At 42.1% G+C, this 23,441-nt stretch overlaps 2 protein-coding genes across 5 annotated transcripts in view; one reads left to right on the top strand and one right to left on the bottom strand.

Moving 5' to 3' along the window:
* Phtf2 (putative homeodomain transcription factor 2) overlaps positions 1–16,786 on the bottom strand; it is a 105,137-nt gene extending 88,351 nt beyond the window's left edge. Inside the window, exons 1-2 of one of the 4 annotated variants that reach the window (XM_021253965.2) lie at positions 16,653–16,759; positions 4,325–4,383 (exon numbers count right to left, since the gene is read on the bottom strand). The gene's annotated coding sequence lies outside the window, so the exon portion shown is untranslated. Of the gene's footprint in view, positions 1–665; positions 687–4,324; positions 4,384–16,123; positions 16,541–16,652 lie in introns of those variants that run through there. The other 3 variants (XM_004839739.4, XM_021253968.2, XM_021253966.2) reach the window with 3 other exon arrangements.
* Positions 16,787–16,945: 159 nt separating this feature from the next.
* Positions 16,946–20,750, top strand: Tmem60 (transmembrane protein 60). The gene is made up of 2 exons (XM_004839738.4): positions 16,946–17,296; positions 20,050–20,750. Exon 2 carries the CDS (start codon positions 20,105–20,107, stop codon positions 20,504–20,506), a length of 402 nt encoding a protein of 133 aa, XP_004839795.1. The 5' UTR covers positions 16,946–17,296; positions 20,050–20,104; the 3' UTR covers positions 20,507–20,750.
* The last annotated feature ends 2,691 nt before the right edge of the window (positions 20,751–23,441 follow it).

The raw sequence follows: 23,441 nt of genomic DNA, 5'->3' as shown, positions 1-23,441 counted from the left end.
TACCTGCTCTAAGCAGTCTGAGTAAGATAAAAGGGGCAGGGAGACACTGGTAATTCTCTTACTACATTTGCAGCCAGGGACTTAGCTCAGTGGTTCCGCCACCTGCCTCGCAAGCACAAGGTCCCAAGTTCAATCCCCCCATACCAAAAAGAAAAAAGAAAAAGAAAAAATAAAGTAGATTTGTTGCCTTGTGTGTGCCATGTTGTTTCTGCTCTGTCATGCTTGTTTGTCATCCCTGCCTTGGAGTCGGCTTATTATGGACTGAAATCTCTATGACCTGCAAGCCAAATAAACCCCATCCCCTTTTAAAAAGTAAAAATTGAAAACTCTTGCACTACGCCCACCCCCACACACAAATACATTCTTTCTTCACATTAGAAGGTATGATACTGTGAAATGTAATATATTATTTGATCAACCAAGATGTAACAATGTGCAGACCTAAAAGGTCCAAAGACAAGAGTTCAAGTCAAATCTGCACGTTTAGCCTAACTCCATTCCTAAGTGCTAAAGTTAAATAGAACTCAGTTCCCTCCTTCACGAGCAATTTTTAGACTTTGGAAGCTGGGAACAAAACTCCTCTCCCCTTAAAGGGTAATAAATACTAAGGTTCAGATCAGATCTTTCATACTGATACCAAAGTTAGGAAAACAAGTGACATTTACCCTAACAGACGGAAAACAGCCCAGGGCAAAATGAAATCTTCTACCATGCCGTTGTGGGCAGTTGTTTGTAATCATTTAACCTATAAATTTTGTCACAATTTCCTGGAAAGTTTTTAATTCTTCATCTGGAATGAGTATTATTTCCTGGAAATGCTGTAAAAGATAGATACATTATACGTCAACACTTGCTTCAATCTTAGAAAAATAAAATGCAAAATGAGATCTAACAGAACTATCCATTTTCTATTATACCAGTTTATAGAAGGAATATTTTTATTTTCCTTAATGGAACTTATAAATAATTTGTGCATTTCAAATCTGAGAGTAATAGATAATCTAAGAAAAGTAAAGTGATATCTCTAAATTTATATTAAAACATTTTGTGCTATATGAAATCTAAGAAAATACAGTAGATCCTCAAGTAACGACTGGTCTGACATATGAACAACTTGGGTTAATCAGGTTAATGGAAGATTCATGTTCCTCTTGTTATCTATAGCATGTACCCAGTTAAACATCCAGATCTCAGCTGTAATGACTTACAACCAACTTGAGTTACAACCAGCCCTCGGAACCAATGAGTATGTAATCTTAATACTACTCTGTAGAACTTCCTGGTGGTTACAATAAACCCATCTGGTAAGTCCTTTAAAACAACTTTTTAACTTTCAGGATTTCTTAACTCCAGATTATACTCACAAAACCTTTACTATTCATTCAGCATTCACTACAGCTTTATTTACTTATTTATTTCAGTACTTAAAAGGTCCTTTAAATATCTAAAGTGCTTTTTTGTTTGTTTGGTTTTTGGTACCAGGGATCGAACTTGCATCCTTGCGCAGCAGGTGGCGAAACCACTGAGCTAAATCCCCCGCCCCGTCTAAAGTGCTTTTTGCTTTGAGAGCTGTACTACTTAGAAAAAAATCAATAATATGAAATTATGTACAACCCATTCAAATGGTTTAACTTTACTCATAAAGTTTTACAATCAACCAACCAGCCCCAACTCAAATATGGATATATTATTACTGGCCTCCAATAGAAACATTAAATAAGTGTTCTATGTAATTTATCAAAATATTAATGCACATCGCCACCTGCTACACAAGCGCAAGGACCCAAGTTCGATCCCCAGTACCAAAAAGAAACAAACAAAAAAATATATATATATATATATTAATGCACTAAGTGATAAAATGGCTTAAAGAACAAACCTTCATATTTTAATTCAAACTTTGATTTTAGAGATTAAAAATTACTAACTATACCACATTATCAAAATGCTATTGAATAAAATCTGAACATTTAGAAGTTTCAGCTGGCATCTAATCATTTAATAAAAATACTATTTACTGAACATCTACTAATATTGCACTTGTACAGAAACTGAGGATACGCCAATGAACAAGAATCAAGGCCCCTACCCTGAAGAAACACACAGTGTACAGAGAAGACAGACTATAGACAGTGAGATAATTCTGTGTTGAGAAAGTGGCATGAGGGAAATAAATAGGGTGACATGACTGGGGTGGGATACTTCTAGAAGGAATGGGCAAAAAAGCCTCCTCTGAGATGGTGTGAATTGATATTGACAGGATGAGAAGAGCCAGCTACCGGAAAAAATGAGGGTGGGGCAATCCAGGCGGAGGGAGGGAACTGCAAACACCAAGATCCCTGTGACTGAGTTGGGTCACAAACACCTCAGCAAGTAGCTACAAATAAAAGGGAAAGCAGCATGGGCTGTGGATAATCCAAGCTGCTAAGTTCAAGGCCAACCAGAGCCAGTCTCAAAATGTAATTTTACAAAGGGCTGGGGATATAGCTCAGTGGTAGAGTGCTTTCCTACTATGGGCAAAGCCCGGCACTTGGTCTCCAGTAAGGCAAAATAAAGAAATAAACAAAAAAGGAAGTAAACTGATGCGATCCCAGCAGGTCAGTGACGATCTAATTTCCGAAAGATTTTGACTGCTGTGTAGAGAAAGGACTAGACTGAATGGCTCAGCGTATAAGCAGCAAGGCTAATTAACAAAGCAGCATCATACAACTCCGTGCAGGAGACGGCAATATACTGGGCTGGGGGCCAAGCAAAAGAGATGGAAACAAGTGGGTGTTTTTCAGTTGTATGTGTGGGTAAAATCAACAAGACCTAGGAAGAGTGGGCTAAGGCAGGATGAGGAAGGGGGGAACCAAGAATTTAGATTTTTGACTTGAACCATGTTCTCAGAAGAAGGGAGAGGCAGTTCTGCGATAAATGTAAAAGTTTAGTTTTGGACCTGTTAAGCTGACAAAACCAATAAAGCATAAAAATAAAAAAGTCAAAGTAGTAGTAGAATACATGTACCTGCGAGAAGGGTTGGAGATACGAGTTGGGGAGCCATATACACACTGACAATATTTAAAATTAGAGGTAGGCTATCTAGATATATGCATTTTTCAAAACTGATCAAATTCTATTCTTAAAATTTGCACAATTCAGCTGGGCGTGGTGCACACCTGTAATCCTAGCCCTCAGGAGGCTGAGCCAGGAGGATCGCTCTGAGTTCAAGGCCAGCCTGGGCTACATTGTGAGTTCAAGGCCAGGCTGGGCTACATAGTGAGTTCAAGGCCAGCATGAACTGCATAGCAAGACCCTGTTTAAAACTGAAAACAAGAAAGATGGAATATTTCACAGAATCACTTCATAAAATCATGGGACTAAATTCTATCACCTAGGAAGGAAGGTATAGTTAGAGAAGAAAGTCCACTACTATTCAGAAGGGTGGAAAAAAGGTCACAAACAAAAAAAGCAGGTGAGTGTGACATCATAGAATCCTAGAGAAGAGTCTTTCCCCAAGGAATGAGAAGGCAGCTGAGAAGTCCTTAGATTTAACAAAAACTAAACTCGGTTACAATTTCAGCAAAGCCAAGGAGACATAAGGCTGAGTGGAATAAGGCAAAGCAGCAGTTAATAAAGACAAATATTTTTCTAAAATATCTGAAAGCATATAGATGTAGCAATCGTTTCAAAATATAAACAATGTTGAAAAGAGAAAGCAAATGGGAAAAAGTATCTGTGACTGCTACCCAAAATGTTGCAAGATTTCCTACAAATCAGCAAGAAAATGACAAGCCCTACAGAAAACTTGTCAGGGGACATAAAACAGGTAATTCACAGAGCAAGATATGAAAAACAAAAAACTATGGAAAAAAATTTACCCATATTCAAAGACATACAAATTAAAATCATTGGTTTTTTTTATAAGACTGGCAAATTTTTAAATAAAATCAGTGTATACTTTTATTTATATGTTTATTTACTATAAAAGTAAAAATACTGGTTAGTACTTAGGAGCTAATATTTACTTTGTGTCAAGCACTGTATCTTCTAACATTGCTTTTGAAAGGTTTTTTTAAGTTAAGGGTCAAGCCCAGTGCTCTATCACTGAGCTACAACCCCGGCCCCCCCTTTTTGGGGGGTACCAGAGACCTCCTGCTTGCCAGGCAGGCGCTATGCCGCTGAGCTAAACTCCTGGCCCTCTCAGCCCTTTTTACTTTTGAGACAGTCTTGCTCAATTGCCCAGGCTGGCACTGACTTGCAATCCTCCTGCCTCAGCCTCCCTCCCAAGTAGCTGGGATTTCAGGCCTGTGCTACAGGACTATCAAAATTGTAAATGTTGTACCTTTCAACTGTAACTCATGTCTCTTGTCTGCCTCTTGGTACACACGTACAAAGCTGTGACTGCAGGGGAGAAAAGGGCAAATAAACAAAGGGGTAGGGATATTTTTTAAAAGGTACAGGACAGTCAAGAACACAGCATCATTTTATAAAGTAAGTTTACAAACAAACATCTGTTTGCTGACTACAGAGACAGGCCAGCGGCTATACTCAGGTATCGGAAGGGACAACAGGAGGGGGACAGGAGATGACCAGATACACCACTTCCTTGGAAAGCCATTAGCTCTCCTAACTACTTTTCTGTACTCCACGAGGCAAGAAAGAGCAGAACTAAACTGAGCGAGTCACACAGAAGGGCGTTCCTGGGAGACCAGCACCGGCCCCCCAGGCAGGGCTCCACCATTGGGCTTGGCGGCTTCCCTCTTCCCCGAAGACAGGCCTCACCCACAGGGGCTCCTCCCTGACGCCGCGACCTCACCCCTCCGCCTACTTCTCTCAGGAGGCCTCTCCTCTCCTTAGTTTTGCTTCTCGGACACCGAACGTCTCACCACACGCAACCAGCACGTTCTCACTTTTGTCATCGACTTTTTGAAGTAAAAAGCTGTAGAGATCTCCCTTCCTCCCTCAACCCATTTTTTCACTTAAGTTTTATTGAAGAAAAATTCTTTATCTCACTTTGTTTTTATACAGAAATCCTTAAATTAACTTTTAATATATATTTTTAGTTAAAAAATCAACCTTTTATGTTACCAAATCAACTAAAAAGTACAATATAAATATTCTAAGACAGAGTTCTAAACTGTTGCACTTTTACTTCTGCTATTTCTAACAAAGAAAAAGGAAGACACCCCAGTTTCAATTCTTTTTATAAATTCAAGATACTAAACAAGGATCATAAATTAAGTTCTTCTGTAAAATTAATGATAACAACAATCTCCAAGAGGACACAAAGTAAGATGCACTTGTGTTCTTCAAATCTACTTCTTTACCAGCTCTTCCAATGTTCCAAGCAAGCCACTCGGGAACATTCCTTCCCTCCTCCCACCCTCAGAAATCCTATACCTGCCACAGAGCAATGACTCGATGAGTAAGAACTGAACTCATCCAGACCAGCTCTCTCCCCTGCGATGCCCGCCTGCCCCGCTGCCATTCACATCGCAGCCCTTAACCAGGCCACGCTTATAGTCTCCTACTTGTTTCTACACTTGCAGCATTCAAAACATGTATTCCTAGTCAGGAAGCCTCTCCCCTTTTTTTGTAGTACATAATGATTAATTCCTTGTGAGGAACTGAAACATGCACATAACACATCTTAATTCTTTCCTCATCCCCTTCCTCCCCTCCCTGTATCTCTTGATTCCCTTCCCACTTAAGAACCCTCTATTTCCACTGCCTGGCATGCATAACGTCCCAGGTTCCATCCCCAGTATCAACATAACAAAACAAAGTGACCTCACCCCTGTAAAATCACTGATTTCCCACTGTCCAGAACAGGGTGTGACTGGCACCATCCGAACAGCCTCTGCCACAGCCTGACGGGAGATTTCCGGCGTCCACGGTGGCCTCCACCGTCTTTACCTTCTTACACACAGGACTCCTGCCTGCTGTCTCAGCCCCCGCCCACACATACACGCACCTTACTGCTGAGCTTTAGTTCTGGGCTCCCCCAACATTCTCCTGTGTGTGAAGGTGGCTGCATCACAGGATGCTACACTTGTCAGTGATGAGTTCAGCAGCAGAAGGGTGTGACCTGAAAGGCTGCCTCTCCCTCCAACCCCAGCCGCCTTCACTCTGCCTCCTGCAGGAGGCTGCACCCACCCCTTCCACCCCATGCACTGAAACTATGAGACAGAGCAAACCTCTGCTCCTCTACCTGGAGGTTGTTGGGTATTTGGTCCCTACTGACCTAGTAGATCTGAGAAAGTAGAGGGCAAGAGTGAGGAAAGAGGAACGTCAAGCAAAATTACATTATAAAATCAACAGAAGTTTCAAGGATCAGTGGTTCAGGTTCCTCAAAGTTCTCCTGAGGAGGGGAATCATCACCATCTTTAGGAGACTCATTGGAAGCTGTTAAATAGATTGTTTTGCAGCATCCACATAGACGGGTGACTGTCCCTATGACCCTGCACCCGTGTCCGTATGAAGGGATATAAATAAAATGGTAACTGAAGGGGTTATTTGCCTCTGTGATAGGGAAAAAGGAAGGAAAGGCCTCTCAAGCTGCCAGACTCTTCAGCATCCAGGGTACCTTCCTCATCAGATAACATCTAATTCCTAGAATCAGACTGCATAGGCAAGATCCTGACTCAAAATAAAAATTTCAAAAGGGGCTGGGTACATAGCTCAGTGAGAACCTGGGTTCAGTCCCTAGTACTGCTAAAAGAAAACAAAATAGAAGACCCTACACCTAAAATATGTCAATATCCTCAAATATAAATACAGGCTTAACAACTGTTCCAGTTCAAGGAAACTAGAGAGAAATGACTAGATGCAGCATGTGATCCTGCTTTTTGGGGGAATTTTGCTATAAAAAACAATACTAGCCAGGTGTGGGGGTATACACCTGTAATCTAAGCTCTTGGAAGGCTGACCAGGAGGACTGTTGCAAGTTCAAAGCCAGCCTGGCCTATTTAGTGAGTTCAAGGCCAGCCTGAACTACATAGCGAGACCCTGTCTCCAAAAAAAAAAGAACAATATTGTGATAATTGGAGATTGTGCGAATATCTGTAAGCTAAAAAACAGTATTATATCAATGTTAATCTTCTGTTTTGACCTTATTCTGTGTTTATGAAAGAGAATGATCTGGTAAGAATAATTATGCAAATTCAGAATGCTGTGATAGCAAGCATGGTGGGTGCATAAACCATTTATATCTTTAACATGAAGACTGAAAGACAAAACAAGTAAAAATAAAACTATATTGATATGAGATAGGCAATATAGAAAGATATAAAGTGGGATATCAAAAATTCAAAATGTGGGGAGAAATAGAGTACAAATGTAGTTTCCTTATTAGTATATCTTCTAGTATTAGTATATCTTCTTTTCCTTTCTGTTCGTATCTTTATGTTCATGTTAAGTTGTTGTCATTTCAAAATAAGCTGTTATAGTAAAAAAGTATCTTTTACAAGCTTTATAATAATAAAAAAATCGACAGTAGACAAACCAAAAATAATAAGAAAGCAAATCACACTAAGAGAATGAATCATTAGCTATAAAGGAAGACAGTAGGAAGAGTGAGAAACTAGAACAAAGTCATACCTGCAGTATGACTTACCTGTCAATGATTACCTTGAATGTATATAGATTAATAGACAAAATGGCCAAATGGATAAAAATACAAGATCTGACCATATGTTTCTAAACTCACTTCACTTCTAAGGATGAAATAGACTGAAAGTGAAAGGATGGAATAAAATATTTCATGCAAAGGGCGGTCAAAGGAAAGCAGGGGTAGCCAAACTTAAATCAGATAAAATAAGAGTATACATCAAAGGCAGTAAAAAAGAGACAAGGAAGGTCATTAAAGGAAGAGACAGTCTCTGCTACACTAACAGTTGGGGACTCGATCACCTCACTCTCAGCAATGGACAGATCATCCTGACAGAAGTCCACAAAGAAACCGGAGTTCAAGTGTACACTCGACCTAACAGACATCTGCAGAGCACAGCACCCAACAGCTGCCAAATAAACGCACCCAACTCATAAGCAGCACATGGAATGTTCTTCAGGCCACAAAATAAGTCTCAACAAATTTTTTAAACCTGAAATCATTTTGAGTATATTTTCTGATCACAATGCAACAAACTAAAAATCAATAATGAGAATGATCTTGTTGTACGGAAATAAAAACTCAGGTATGTAAAGGAGTATCATGACTTAATTAAGTCAGGAATAAAGTAATATAGATGTATTTGCATGTATGTGTACATATATAGAGACAGACAGCTAGTATTTGGGTAATCTGGTGAGGGGTATACAGGAATTATGTGTATTATTCTTGCAACTTTTTAAAGTGTGAAAATAACTGAAAAGTTAATTCAATCTTAAAATATTTATTTTCTATGTTAACTGATGGTACAATTGCAAATGTCTACCTACTTTTTGAAAACAGTATGGAAGTGCCACAAAAAATTAAAAATAAAATTACTGTATGACCTAGCAATTACATTTCAGGGAATATAGCCAAAAGAATTGAAAGCGGAGTCTCAAAGAAATATCTGCATACCCGTGTTCATAGCAGCACAATTCACAATAGCTAAGGAATAGAAGCAATTCAATGTCCATCCACAGATGAATGGACAAACAAAATGTAGTACACGTAACAGAGTATCTATTTTTCAGCTTTAAAAGAACAAAAAGGAAATCCTGTAACATGGTATATTATAGATGAATCTTGAGGATGCGTGACACATGAAATAAGCCAGTCATAAAAGAAAAATAGTGTATAATTCCACTTATATGAGGTACCAAGAATGGACAGTCACAGAGACAGTAGGCTGAAACGGTCATCCGAGAGAAGGAGGGGAGAAAGAGGAGTTGATTATCTAGAGTACAGAGTTTCATACTTGTAAGATGAAAAAGTCCTAGAGATCTGCTTTATACCAGTGTGAACAGACTTACAAAGTCTGACTGAAATATGCTGGATGAGAGGAAGAGCAGATCAGAAACTGGCAGAAGAAAGGTTAGTAAATCTGAGGAATACCAATAAATAATATACAAAATGAAACTGGAAGGAGGAAAATAAGACTTAAAAAGGACAACAAATGGAGCACTGGTTAGCTGAAGGACAACGATCAAGAGGCCCAATATATGTATAAATGGAGTATGAGAATAAGAGGAGAGAAAAAAGAAAAACTATTGTTAAAAAAATAATGGCCACAGGACCAGGGATTTAGCTCAGTGGTGCCACTGCCTGCCTCACAAGTGCAAGGTTCCAAATTCGATCCCCAGTACCATAAATAAATAAATAAATAAATAAATAAAAATAATGGCCACAATTTCCCAAAAACTCAAACCTAAACTAGGGCTGGGGATTTAACTGAGTGGTGCTGCCGCCTGCTTTGCAAGCCCAAGGTCCCGAGTTTGATCCCTGGTACCAAATAAAAAAAGAAACCTAAATTACACCAAGACACAGCATTATAAAAGTGCTTCAAGCCAGAGATAAAGAGATAAAATTAAAAGTAGCTAGAGAAAACAGATACTTTATATAGCAATAAGAGGAGAGCAATACCTTTAAAGGCCTGAAAAAACAGCATAAGCTTCTATAGCAGTGAAAGCATATTTCAAAAATAAAGTTTAGGGGTATCACAATCCCCAACTTGAAACTATACTACAAAGCTACTGTGATAAAAACAGCATGGTACTGGCAAAGAAACAGACCCGAAGATCAGTGGAATAGATTAGAAGATGCAGAAACAACTCCAGACATAGTCAGCCACCTTATCTTTGACAAAGGAGCCAATCGCCCTCATTGGAGAAAAGATAGCCTGTTCAATAAATGGTGTTCGAAAAACTGTATTTCAACCTGCCAAAGATTAAAACTAGACCCTTACCTATCACCGTGCACTAAACGAAGGTCGAAGTGAATTAAAGAGCTAAATATCAAGACAGAAACAGTAAACTTGCCGGAAGATAAGTTAGGTAGAACTCTCAATGACATTGGCATAGGAAAAGACTTTATGAACAAAACTTCAGTAGCACGGGAGCTAGCACAAAGAATCAACAACTGGGATCTCATCTTATTAAAAAGCTTCTGCACTGCAAGAGAAACTACCAACAGAGCTAAGAGACAACCTACAATATGGGAAGAAATTTTTAGCAGCTGTACCTCAGACAAAGGCCTACTATCGAGAATATATAAAAAACTAAAAAAAAAAATCAGACCCCCCCCAAATTCAAAGACCCAATTCAAAAATGGGCATCTGAAATGAACAGACATTTCTCAGACAAAGAAGTAAAAACAGCAAATAAATATACGAAAAAATGTTCAACATCACTGGTCATTCGAGAGATGCAGATGAAAACAACACTGAGATTCCACCTCACCCCAGAAAGAATGGCTGCTATCAAGAAATCAACCAATAACAAATGCTGACGGGGCTGTGGGGAAAGAGAAGCCCTGCTCCATTGTTGGTGGGAGTGCAGACTGGTGCAACCAATATGGAAATCAGTATGGAGATACCTCAAAGAACTAGGACTAGAGGTCCCATTTGACCCAGCTATTCCCCTACTGGGTATCTTCTCCAAAGAATTAAAAGAATCATACCACAGCGATATATGTGCACCCATGTTTATAGTGGCACAGTTTGTAATAGCTAAAGCTTGGAAACAGCCCAAGTGCCCATCAACTGGAAACTGGACAAAGATGTGGTTTTTTTAATAAAATAGAGTACTACTCAGCCATAAAGAACGAGAAACTAGAGTCATTTATAGCTAAATGGATGCATACTGAGGCCATACTCTTAAGTGAAATAAATAGGACACACATGTGTAAATACTGAATAATATCTCTAGTGTGAGAAACTGAAAGTGTAAATAAGGATGAAAATGATTAAAATGAATAACTGATAATTTGAAATAGGAAAAGGTCCAAAGGTGGAGGGGTGGTGGGAGGGGAAGGGGAAAGGGAAGAAGGGAAAGGAAAAAGTATGAGACAGGAAAAAGTATGAGAAAGAAAAAAAAATGGACACAAAGCCTATGTAAATAGGGAAGGTTGGTGGGGGTGAAGGGCGCATAGGTAATGGGGAAAAAAATAAGAACTAAGATACATCATGTACAGGTACAAACACCCAATGATAAATGTAAATGTACTGTATACCTAAAATGTACCAATTAATATATAAATAAATTTAAAAATAATAATAAGATGAAGTCCCAGATATTGACGCTTTGTAGTAAAATAAATAAATAAATAAATAAAGTTTAAAAACAAGTTTAGGTTTTTTTTTACTATTTATAGCTAAAAGGATCAACACTGTGTTGTGGGGTTTATAACATACATGATACTAAAATGTATGACCACAGCACAGAGTTCGAGAGAAAGGAAACAAAGTATTGTTATAGGTATAAAGGTATATTGCTCTAATACACAAAGTGTTATTATAACCCAAATCAGATTGTGTTAAGTTAAAAATTAATACTAGCTACTACAGTACTAAGAAACAAAGAGATATAGATAATAAGTCAAAAAAGGATATAAAATGGAATGATAAAAAAAATTTAACAGAAAGCAAAAAGAACAGAGGGAACATATAGCAAGATGATAGATTTAAACCCAACAATGTCAATGATCACATTAAATGTAAATGGTCCAAATTAAAAGGAAAGCTGGATTAAGAAAAGCAAAAACCAACTACATGCTGTCTACCAGAAACCCACTTTAAATACAATACAAAATAGATTAGAAGTAAAACAATATACTATGCTAAAACTAATCAGAGGAAAGCTGTGTATATTATCATCAGGGATAATGAAGGCAATTTCACAATGATAAATCCAATTCATAAAAGCCTCAATATACATGCATATGAACAGACTGAACTTCATAATATACAAAGCAAAAACTGACAAAACCTGCAAGGAAAAAAGCCAGCAAGTTCACAATTATAGATTTTAATACCCTTCTCTCAAAAATTGATGGAACAAGCGGACAGAAAATAGCAACGATATGTAAGACTTGAACTATGTGATCTACCAACTTGACCTGACTGCTATTTATAGAATACCACACTCAGCATTCTTTCCAGTGCACATGGATTATTTTTAAAAGCACAGAGCACATTCAGGACCACAAATCATTTAAAATGATTCAACTGATACACTGTATAGTTTTTGACTACAGTGAAATTAAATTAGAAATCGGTAACTGAAAAAATCCCCAAGTATTAGAAACATATATTCCAATTAACCAAAGGAGTCAAAGAAATCACAAAGGAAAAAACCAAAGATGTTGAACTTGTATCATTTCTCAGCCTTCTGGCTAAATTCAAGTGAATCTGAATGAAAATGAAAACATTTCAGAATTTGTGGAATGCATTCAAAATATTATTTAAGGGAATTTTGGGTTTTTGTTTTTCTGGGGTTTTTTTTGAGAGTTTCACTATGCAGCCCAGGCTGATCTCAAACTCACGGCAATGCTCCTGCCTCAGCCTCTCAAGTGCTGGGACTACAGGCATGTGCCACCATACCCAGCTATTTAAAGGAATTTTATAGCATTAAATACTAATCTTACTCAGTGGTTCCTCCACCTGTCTCACAAACACAAGGTCCTGAGTTCGATCCCCCGTACCAAAAAAAAAAAAAAAAATACTAACCTTAAAGGAGAATAAAGGTTTCAAATTAATGATCTAAGTTTCCACCTTAAAATACTAGTAAATCAAGGTCAAATAAAATGTAAACAATAGAAAAAGAGGTAATCAAAATAGAAATTAGAGAAACAGTACAGAAAATCAAAAGCTGGTTCTTTAAAATCAAAAACAGAGTAAACTCTAGCCAGACTGAACAGAAGAAAAACAACAGAAAAGACACAAATTTCCAGTCAGAAATGAGTAGGGAACATAACTATAGATCTTACAGACATTAAAACGATAATGATATTATAAACAATTTTATGCCAGTGCCTCTAACAAATTGGATGAAAAATCCCTTCAAAGATATACCCAATGCTAATTTAAAGAATGAGCCAAATAAACCTTTATTTATCTACTAAGAAAAAAAATTGTAGGTCAGATCCTTCCTACAAACCAGGAAGGGTACCCACCACACATCCGCCATCCCAGCACTCCTAGAGGGGGAGGCAGGAGCCTGAGCAACATAACGCAGATGGCACAACTGGGACTTGAACCTGGCTCTATAGAACTCTGAAACTTGCGCCTTGTAGTTTCATTCATTTTTTTGCTATCTGTAACAGACCCTGTAGTGAATATTTTACTAAAGTAGTATTATTCATGCAACAAATATCAGTACCTACCACATCTTTGAAATTTCTATAAACTTTTAACAGCCCCTTCACCCCACTGTTTCTGTAACTGGAAGGCTACACACTGCGTTTTTCAACTTCCTCACATTAAATGTCAAGTTTAATCATGTTATGATTATTATCAGGTAGTACTTCAACCACAGCCATTTCCTGCCCAGTTCCAACTCACTACTCAGAATGAAATCCAGCAGTCTTTCTTTCCTAGTGCTCAAAACCTTTTTGTTCTAGGAAGCAGGCAGTTGCTCTCATCTGAAAATTCACCCCTATACTGTGTCACTTTAGCAATTGTATTAGGCCAACAAGCTGAACAAAACATGCAGCTGTCCTAAATGTCACTTAATATTTTCAAAATCATATGATTCTGGTCATCAAGGATTCACACCTATACATTCTACATATGGCTGCATGCTAAACTGAGAGGAAGATATAAAAGAACATGAACTTATTTCTCAGATTTTTCAAGGGCAGCCCTAATTTTAAACATCTGCTTCATTCCACCTGGGGTTAAGAAAAGATGGTCACCGTACACGCAAAGGAGAGCTTGTGATGTTGATTCTAGAAGTTAAGGATGACAACAGTCACGCTGAGATTTTTTCAGAAACAGTCCTAAAGTATGTCCCACAAATCAAGCGCAAATGGTCTGGCAGTGCTTTCCTAGTCTTCCTTTACAGCTTAGGATGGAATATCTCAGGGCAATGTAGAGTTGGTTGCTTAGCTGGACTGTGCAAACAAGAGATTTAATTGGCATTTGGAAAATAAGTATTGAAAAGTAAATATTAAATTAAAATGTACCAATAGACAATCTGCTTCCGTAATTTTAGTATTTATGCAATTTCTAACCATCAAAATTGGGCACTACTCACTTTGCCTGGCCACTTTTATATATGCCATTTATTTAAAGACAGTCTTCAAAAATACCCTTCGTTTTGCTTTTCCTCAGGCTGGGTTTGAACTCACTATGTAGCCCAGGCTGGACTCCAACTCACTGTGATCCTCTGGCCTCAGCCTCCCTAGGGCTGGGATTACAGATATGTGTCTCCTTTGAAGTTTCAGCCTCTCCACTAACCAGATCAGGAAACTGATATTGAAAGACTTAGCATCTGACCTTGTTCAGTCACAAAGCCCAGCAGGTATTCTAATCTAGCAGGGTGTGACAGCCTATGCCAGGTGCTAAACACTTTAGCTCCATTCCCTTATCTGTTTAGTGAAGAGGAAAATACTTCAAAGGTGCACACTTGTAATCCTGCCCCAGGGAGGATGAGGCAGGAGGATAGCCGAGCCAGCCTGAGCTGCACAGGAGACCCTGACTAAAAAGCCAAACAAATTTACTGCGGTTTACCTTAAATTATCTTTCCATGAAACCAGACTCCTACAGTTCTCTCTTCTGGTGTATACTGTATTATCATTTGTTCAAATGTCTATCTCTGGCACCAAAATTAATCTCAAAAACAGGAGAGGTGACTCCATCCCTACATCCTCTGCGACACTCAACACTGCCTGTTATAAAATGATCTGAAAGTGTCATTGAATTAGTATGATATTGGATTCAGTTTATGGTTCTGCAGCATTGTTTTCCTATGGAGTCTCTTCCGACCAAGTCTCTAAGAAGCAAAATTTACTGTGATAGTAAAGCATAATGGGGTAGAATGCAGGCTCTGAAATCCAACTGGTTGGATGTGAATCCACCAAATATTTAACACTGAAATCAGGAACAAATGAGTTAACTGAATCTTGGTTAACTCATACAAAACACAACAGTAAGTGGTCATAGAATTAGGGTTAAATGAGATAATATATAAGTACTTTTAACTATTTTCTGATCGTTTTTGCTTTTTTATGCCAGGGCCTTGCTATGTAGCTGAGACTAGTCTTAAACTCACTATGTAGCCCAGGCTGGCCCTGAACACAATGATCCTCCTGCCTCAGCCTCTGGAGTGTAGGGATTACAGGTGTGCACTGCCGTGCCTGACTTCTCATTTTTAACACACCACCACTGAGACTCTGTGGTTCAGTCTAGTGATGCTTTTATTTCATTACAAGTTTCTTACAATTCTGAAATGGACTAGACAAAAAGGTTTTGGGATTTTAAAAGGGCTCAGGCCACATTCTTTATTTTTAGGGCGAACTTATCCAATGCTAATTTGAACTCAAAAAACTTTACTTTGGAGGTCTGACTGGGCAAGTGTTCCCACCGAGCCACGCCAGATTTGCTGACGAGCTCAGGGCAGTCTTCCCCCAGGCCCGCCTCGGTCCTAGTCCTACTTACAGCTGAAGCTCCTTCTGCCCAGCATTTCTGAGCCTTCTGCTCTCGAATCTGGAGGCTGAGCTACCATAAAGGGCAAGGCATGCCCATTTCCTTCTCCCAACACAAGCTGGGACTTTTACTTTTTGTTTTGTTTCTTTGTGACAGAGTCTCACTAGACCTGCCTCAAACTCCTGGTAATCTTCCTGCCTCGGCCTCCCGAGGGCTGGGATTATAAGTGTTCGCCACCAAACCCGGCTCAGGTTAGGATGTTCGGCTGTTATGGTATTTTACAGCTCTTTCCTAAACAGCGTAGCCTCCAAATTCTCAGAATTTTCCTTCCAATATTAAAATGCTGTGAGGGGGGAAAAAAAAATGACCGGTTGTTGAAAACACAGCTTCCACAAACATACCTAACGACGAGATCCAACAGTAACTAAGTCTACGGCCAGTCTCAGGGGAAGGTAAAAGAGCAAAGAAACCTTTAGAAACGTGGGGGGAAGCAAACCACAAACTCCAAAATCAAAATACCACACATCAAGTCACTCCAAGGGCAGCCCGGGGCACCCACCCTCGCTCACCCTGTGGAGCGGCCCAGCCGGGCCCGGCCCGGGCGACTCGGCGAGCAGCAGCAGCGCCCAACCACCACGGCCTCCCTCCCGAGGTGCGGCTCCGAGTCAGGGTCTGCTCCCAGCCCGCAGCTCCCCGGCTCCGCCCGCTAAAAATAACCGGGGCCACAGACCACCGCGAACTTCTCCAGGAGCCGGGCTGCGGGACAATGGGGCGCGGGCTGTCACCGCGGGCGGGCGGAGGGGACACGCGGACAGGGCTCTCCACGGGCGCTCCCGGGCCGCGGCTGGCGGGAACCGCGCCTCGGGAGCGCAGGAGAGGAGGGGCGGGCGGCCCGGCTGGGCCTCGAGGCGAGGGGCCGGGCCGCAGATGTCGAGGGAGTCGCAGCGGCAGCCGGGACAGCAGCTGGGGACGCGCGGGCGGCCGGCGCCCACCTCATCCTGCAGCCTGCGCGCCTCCGCCTGCAGGCCCATCCCCAGCCTGTCCAAGCCCGCCCCGGCGTCCGAGCCCGCCCCGGCGCGGAGCCCGCGAGGCTCTTACCTGGGAGAGGGCGCCGCGCCGCTAGGAGGCGGCTGGGGAGCGCGCGGGAGGCACCGCCGCCGGAGCCGAGGAGCCACAGGGAGGCTGTGAAGGGCGCGCTCCCGCCACAGCGTCGCCCCGCCCCTCCCGCAGTCTGCGCGCGCGGGTGGGCGGGTCTGGGGGCGGCGCCAAGCACTGGACGTTCTGATTGGCATCTGTGCGCCCAATGGGGCCACAGAAGCTCTGGCTCGGCTTAGACTGACTTTCCTCCCAACCGCCGCAGTTAGAGGGGGACCCAGTGCGTTCTTTTATTACTGCCTTTTTGTGGAACTCGAACGTAAGGAAAGGTCAGTTGGTTTGAACTGGCGGCCAAACGGTCCAATCATCGCGGGGAAAGAAGCCCCGGAACTCAGATTGGCGTCCTCTCCTCCAATAGAGTAGGCCCAGGAGCGGAGCGATGAGCCCCGGATGTGGGCGTGGCCCCGGAGTGTGGCTGCGAGACCGTCTACCGCGGCCGATTGGAGAGGAGGAATTGAATTTTGTTCCTAATTATCATGTGACGGGCTCCAGATTGAATGGGGGAAGAGTGTGGCGGACAAGGGTCCAAACTGGCGAACTCCCTCCTCTTGGCGGCCTCCCCGCTCTCCGACCGGCGGCGCTGCCAGGTGAGTCGCGGCGCGGGCCTCTGCCCCGGGCTGCGCGGCAGGCCCCGCCCCGGCGCACCTGCCGGGCCGGGATGCGGGCGCCTGGAGCTGTGCCGGGAGCGGGGAGCTCTGGCCCGCAGACGTCGGCCTGCGGGGAGGCGGCGTCCCGAAGCGGGCTCCAGTAGGCCGAGCCCGGCCACGCTGGGAGCGGGACGCGGGCCCTCTGGAGTGTGCAGCTGGCCGGCCGGCGTCTGCCGAAAGGCTCTGGGAGGACGGACTCGCGGGCATCTCGGGCGGAGCTGCCTGGGAGGAGCGAGTCCGCCGGAAGGGGCCGGCGTGCTGCCGGAGGCGCGGGGCTGCAGTGGGGCTGTGGGAGGGAGCGTTGACTGTCAAGCCGGGTCCTCCGGGAGGGAACTGTGAGCAGTTTCGGGTGCCTGTGTGTCCTTCCCTTAAGGAGAAGGGAATGTCAGTGGGAACCAGATACGGCTTGTTAAATTGGCGAGGCTAGAATGCAGTCAAAGAGCCGTGTGCCCGCATTTAGCTCAGCAGTCTTTCCGGCGTCGTTTCCGTCTGAGCAGGGGGCTCCCCGGTGGAGAGGCGCTTCTCGCAGGCGCACGGAATTTGTTGCAGCCCACATTATAAAGCTTATGGCCACAGGAAGTTCATGTCCTTTACATCCTTTCGCCTCCTGTCCTAAACCTGCAGTTAGTGCAGCCACCTTGCCAGTGAGAAAACCCTTCGTGAGAAAGAAAACGAAGCTCGTGTCATCCCTTGACAGCTATGTTTAAGTCTGTGCACTGTCTAAACCTTTTCCTGGAGGGACTCGAGAATGGCCAGATTGGAGGTCAGAGCTGGGCGACTTCATTTAGTTAACAGTCAGCGCCCAAGTCTGTCTCTCCTCGCATCCTGGTACTCGGCAGCCGCGGGAAACCGAGGAGAGCAACCGAGAACGTGCCTTCCCCGGAGTCGAAGCGCGGCAGTGTGAGGCGGCTGCCGGCCAAGGGAAAGGGGGGTTAGGGCGCTCGCACCTTCACTCTGGAGACCGAACAGAGACGTGCGGAAACTCTCAGAGTCCTGAAATAGGAGCACACTGATCTAGGCTATGTGGTCCTTCTCGCCAGGTTCTTTAGCCTTTCCTTGTTTCTTGCCTGTTTCTATTTTTTCTCCTTTCTCCAGTCATCCCTCCTTACCACCTTCTTATCTTTCTCTTTCCAGCAAGTGTTTTTTCTTCTCCAGTCTGTCATTTCCCCGGGGGCATATTCTCCCAGCTTGATCACATTGTACTTAGATTCCTCCTTTCCTAAAAATTTCTTCGGGTCCCTTTCTCAGTCTCACGTGTCTTATCTGTCATCTTCCTCTCCAAATAGCTCAAGGGAATAAAGTGTTCTCAGCTATTTGCATTTTCTTATCTTGTTAACTCCTCTCCCAACCTCGGGCAGTCTGGCGTTCTTCCTACCTTTATTCCAGTGGTCACAGGACTGGTCTGAAAAACCTAAGCGGGGTACTGTACTGTAAGCGTGTGTGTCAAGATTAAATATAATAAATGTTAATATATATGTTCGCTAAGTTGTAAGTTAATGGATTCCCAATCAGAATGCCAAGTTTTTGAGAATTAGCTTAATGATTTTTGTACTGAAAAAAACTGAAATAGATGCTCTGGAAAGGAATGAGGGCTTCCAAATATTACTACATATCCTAAACCAATAGTAAATTGTGTGCTTTTACTGCAAAGCAAAAGTATAGGTCTGTGAGAGAACAGTGAGTAATACCCTTATTACTGAATAATTTAGCATTAGATACTTACAAAATATACCAAGTTTAAGTGATCTATTTTAACAAGAAAATACCTGAGACTCTACAAATTTAAGATCCAGAAACTAAACAAATATGTAATAGATATTAATTAGCCCAGTGACCTCTTCATATAATCTTAATTCTGCTTTATGATTGCTTGACGTTCTTGCATTTTTTTTTTTTTTTGGTACCGGGAATCTAACTTGGGACCTGTTCTTGTAGTTTTTACTAACCATTTCCACCTTATAAAACCCTCTTGTCACCAGACATGGTGGCACACACCTGTGATCCCAGCACTTGGGAGGCTGAGGCAAGAAGATCAGCATGAGTTTGATGCCAGCCTAGGCTACATAGTGAGTTCAAGGCCAGTCTGAACTACATAGTAAGACCCTGTCTCAGAAAACCTCTTCCCAGCTAGATACTACATCCTCCCCTTTTACCACTTTGATTTCAAACACTTTATCTTAGTACTCCTTGAAATTGAATGGAAAGCTGAAGTTTTATGAATGTATGGGGAGGTTGAGAACATCTCTGAGGAACGGAATAAGGTCTTGGTGGTAACACTGAAAAGGACAGACTGTCCTCGAGACCTCTGCCTAGGGCTTACCTTTGGCCATGGCTGTAAGAAATGATGGCTCGGGCCCGGGATTTAGCTCAGTGGTTTCGATGTCTGCTGCGCAAGTGCAAGGACCCGAGTTTAATCCCCGGTACAAAAAAAAAAGAAATGATGGCTGTAGGGCCTGTGATTTAGCTCAGTGGTTCTGCTGCCTGCCTCACAAGCACAAGGCCCCAAGTTTGATCCCCAGTGCCAAAAAAAAGAGAAATGATGGCTCTAATTGGCAGTCATTGCTCCAGGTTTTAGAAGTTTTTAAAGGAAGAACGATAGGATTTCAAAATTAGAAAGGAGCCGACTTTGTTCACTAGGACTGACAGTAATTTTTCTCTGGTGCCCAAACAATCTTGACTTTTCCTCCTCCCAGGGTATACTTCCTTCGAGTTTCCGGCCCCTGCGCAGCGTCTCTCTCGGTTGTTTAAATGAGAATGTCCCTGGCCCAGAGAGTGCTGCTCACCTGGCTCTTCACACTGCTCTTCTTGATAATGCTGGTGTTGAAACTGGACGAGAAGGCGCCGTGGAACTGGTTCCTCATATTCATTCCCATCTGGATATTCGACACCGTCCTCCTCGTCATGCTCATCGTGAAAATGGCCGGGCGATGTAAGTCTGGCTTCGACCCTCGGCATGGATCACACAACATTAAGAAAAAAGCCTGGTACCTCGTCGCAATGTTACTTAAGTTAGCCTTCTGCCTGGCACTCTGTGCAAAACTGGAACAGTTTACAACCATGCATCTGTCCTACGTCTTCATCCCTTTGTGGGCCTTACTGGCAGGGGCGCTCACAGAACTCGGGTATAACGTCTTTTTTGTAAGAGACTGACTTCTTGGTACAGCACAGCATTTCATGTCTGCCGCTCTTCATCAAGCGATAGAGTGTTCTGCACCTTCCAGGGAAGCTGCAGGAAGGCCTGAGAACTGAGGGGATACCAGATGCAGCGTTCTGCTTCCGTGAAATACGATTGGTGAATCATGGCCTTCTAATCAACCCAAAGCTGAAGTATTCAGTATTTGACTTATTGATATTCTTATTATCTCTGTGTAAATAAAGTTTGTTTTTGACCTTATTTTTCCACATGACTCTTGAATAATCTGTTTTAATTTTTATCTTTTTAGTACATGTTTGTAGTATATAGTGAGTATATTCATTGTGAGGAGTCAGTACATGTATGTAACACATCTTAATTCTTTTTAGATCCCCCTCCACTCCTTCCCCCTGTATGTGCTCAATATTTAAATACCAGGGCCAGGATTTAGCTCAGTGGCACTGCACCTGCCTTGCTAAGCGCAAGGTCCTGAGTTCGATCCCCCATACCAAAAAATAATAATAAAATAAATACAAAGCCTTTAAACTAGCTGAGTGTGGTTTCAAACACTTGTCCTCCTAGCACTTGGGAGGCTGAGGCATGAGGATCTCAGCAAATTTGAGGCTAGCATGGACTACATAGCAAGACCTTGTCTCATAAAAATAAAAACAAAGCCTTTAATCTACATATTTGGATAGAAGTTCAATTTTTCATGGCTGTTAATGACCAAAGTAAATGGCTACTTATGCTTATAAATTATGAAGGGAAAAACTTACTGGAGTAATGGAATGCCACATGTTTACATTCAGAAAGAGCCTGAGTTTGACAGATTTCTACGTGTGCTAAGCTCACTGTCATCTCTACTTTGTGCGTGGGACAGATGACTTGGAGGTGGCATGTTAGTGCAGAAGCTTGCCCACTCCAACAGGCCTTCGTCCCCTCCCCCAGAACACCCCCCTCGTGCCTGTTGACCTAGGGCCACAGAGGGTTGCCACCCATCCACTCAGGGTGTCCTGCTTTGAGAAATCCCAGCACCCTAGTGAAGTGGGAAGTGAGGTGCCTGACCAACCCCAGGGAAGCAGAGGGCAGTGCTTACAAAGTCCTGGAAGGGGATTGTTTTCTTTTTTTTTTTTGGTACCAGGGATCAAACTCGGGACCTTGCACTTGCAAGGCAGTCGCTGGAACCACTGCGCTAAATCCCCAGGCCAATGCAATTTTTTTTTTGGTACCGGGGATTGAACTCAGGTCCTTGCGCTTGCAAGGCAGGCTGCAGAACCACTGAGCTAAATCCCCGGCCCCTCTGAAAGGGGATTGTAACTAACGTGGGGTGATTGTTCTTGCCTTGTACAGCCTTCACTTTCAGCTCTGTTGAAATCTACAGTGGCACTTTGTTCTGTTTTTAAAAGGTCTAACACGATCTCAATTTCTGGCTGCTAACACAGATTATTTTAATATAGAATTATGGACTCTTTCTTCCTTACAAACACTTAAGTTTTAAGCACCACAAATTAAATTCTTGTTTGGCTTTTGAAACTAAGAAGTAAGCTAAATAAATAAAAATCAATTGGAGACATTTCCCTGTCTTATAATTAAAATTATATTTTGGGTATCTAAAAAGAGGATTCAGAATAATTACTATCTGGAACTGTTTTAGGTGTGAACAGATATTCCTGATTTAGTGGAAAGACCCAAACTATTTGGTCTGTGGAATATATTAACTAAATTCAAAATAAACCTTTCATCTTGTGTAGTTCAGGTAAAAGTATTCATGCAAGTATTATCTAATGATAAGCCCTCACAGGGAAATGAAAAGGGGTAACAACACCGCATGTAAACAATCAGGACGAGTCAGCAAGGCGTTTCTGTCAGGGACTCCGGGACATTAGGTTTCCATGGCAATATTCAACTCAGCCCTTGTGGCAGAGAAAGCAGCCACAGACTCTGGCTGTGTTCCAATAAAACTATGGCCGTGAAATTGAAATTTCATCTCTTCACACGATAACTCTTTCGATTTTTGTTTCAACCATTTAAAATTATAATAACTGGGCCAGGGATTTAGCTCAGTGGTTCCAGCGCCTGCCTCACAAGCGCAAGGTCCCGAGTTTGATCTCCGGTACCAAAAAAATAAAATAAAATAAAATTATAATAACTTCTTGCCTTACAGGCCATACAGAAGCAGGTGGCAGGCTAGACAAGGCCTGCGGGCAGGAGTTTGCCGACCCCTCAGGTCAGAAAAGCAAAAGCAAAAATCTCGTAAGAGATCCTAAGAAGACAAAGCAGGTCTCCTCCTCCTTTAGTTCTCCCAACAAAGACAAAATGGTAAGAATGACACGTAGAAGGCAACACAATAACCGACCTGTTTACACATGAGGATCAATTTTAGTAGCATGTGAAGAGCTTGCAGGAAGTAGAACTCTTCATTTGGCATCAGCACTTAGAGCCTCGTGGTCAGGTCTCACTGATGTCCGCCCCAGTCCTCAGAGTATGTTTAAATATAAAAAAAATCACAGGCAGAATTATGCTTATAAGTAGAGAAGACAAACAGTACATAAACAATCAGTATTGCAGGAAAATGCCTTTCTACCCTTGGTTTTAGTTAGAGGATGCTTCCTTTATGGTACAGAGAAATTTACTAATGGGGTTTGAAGATAAACACACTGTGCTGTCAAGAAAGAAACTTAAGAATCAAAACTTCTTCCTTGGGTCAAGGATTTAGCTCAGTGGTGCCAACACCTGCCTCACAAGCACAAGGTCCTGAGTTCGATCCCCAGTACCAAAAGAAAAAAAAATCTACAAAACTTTCCTGAGGGCATTACTTTTGGGGTAATAATTTAGGGACATAAAACTTCTCTGGTTTGGACCAAAGATTTGTTATAATTTCTGAGTAAAAACAACATGTGAACCAAATAACTGTTTGTAATACTTGAAAATATGAAAAGAAGAAAGATGTTC

Source organism: Heterocephalus glaber, unplaced genomic scaffold (assembly GCF_053883595.1).
Source record: "Heterocephalus glaber isolate CG9 unplaced genomic scaffold, H.glaber_assembly_v1.0 deba00000676, whole genome shotgun sequence".
In the NCBI taxonomy this organism is placed as follows: Eukaryota; Metazoa; Chordata; class Mammalia; order Rodentia; family Bathyergidae; genus Heterocephalus; species Heterocephalus glaber.
Note: the sequence above shows the minus strand (reverse complement) of the source record. Positions and strands in the feature narration are given on the sequence as shown.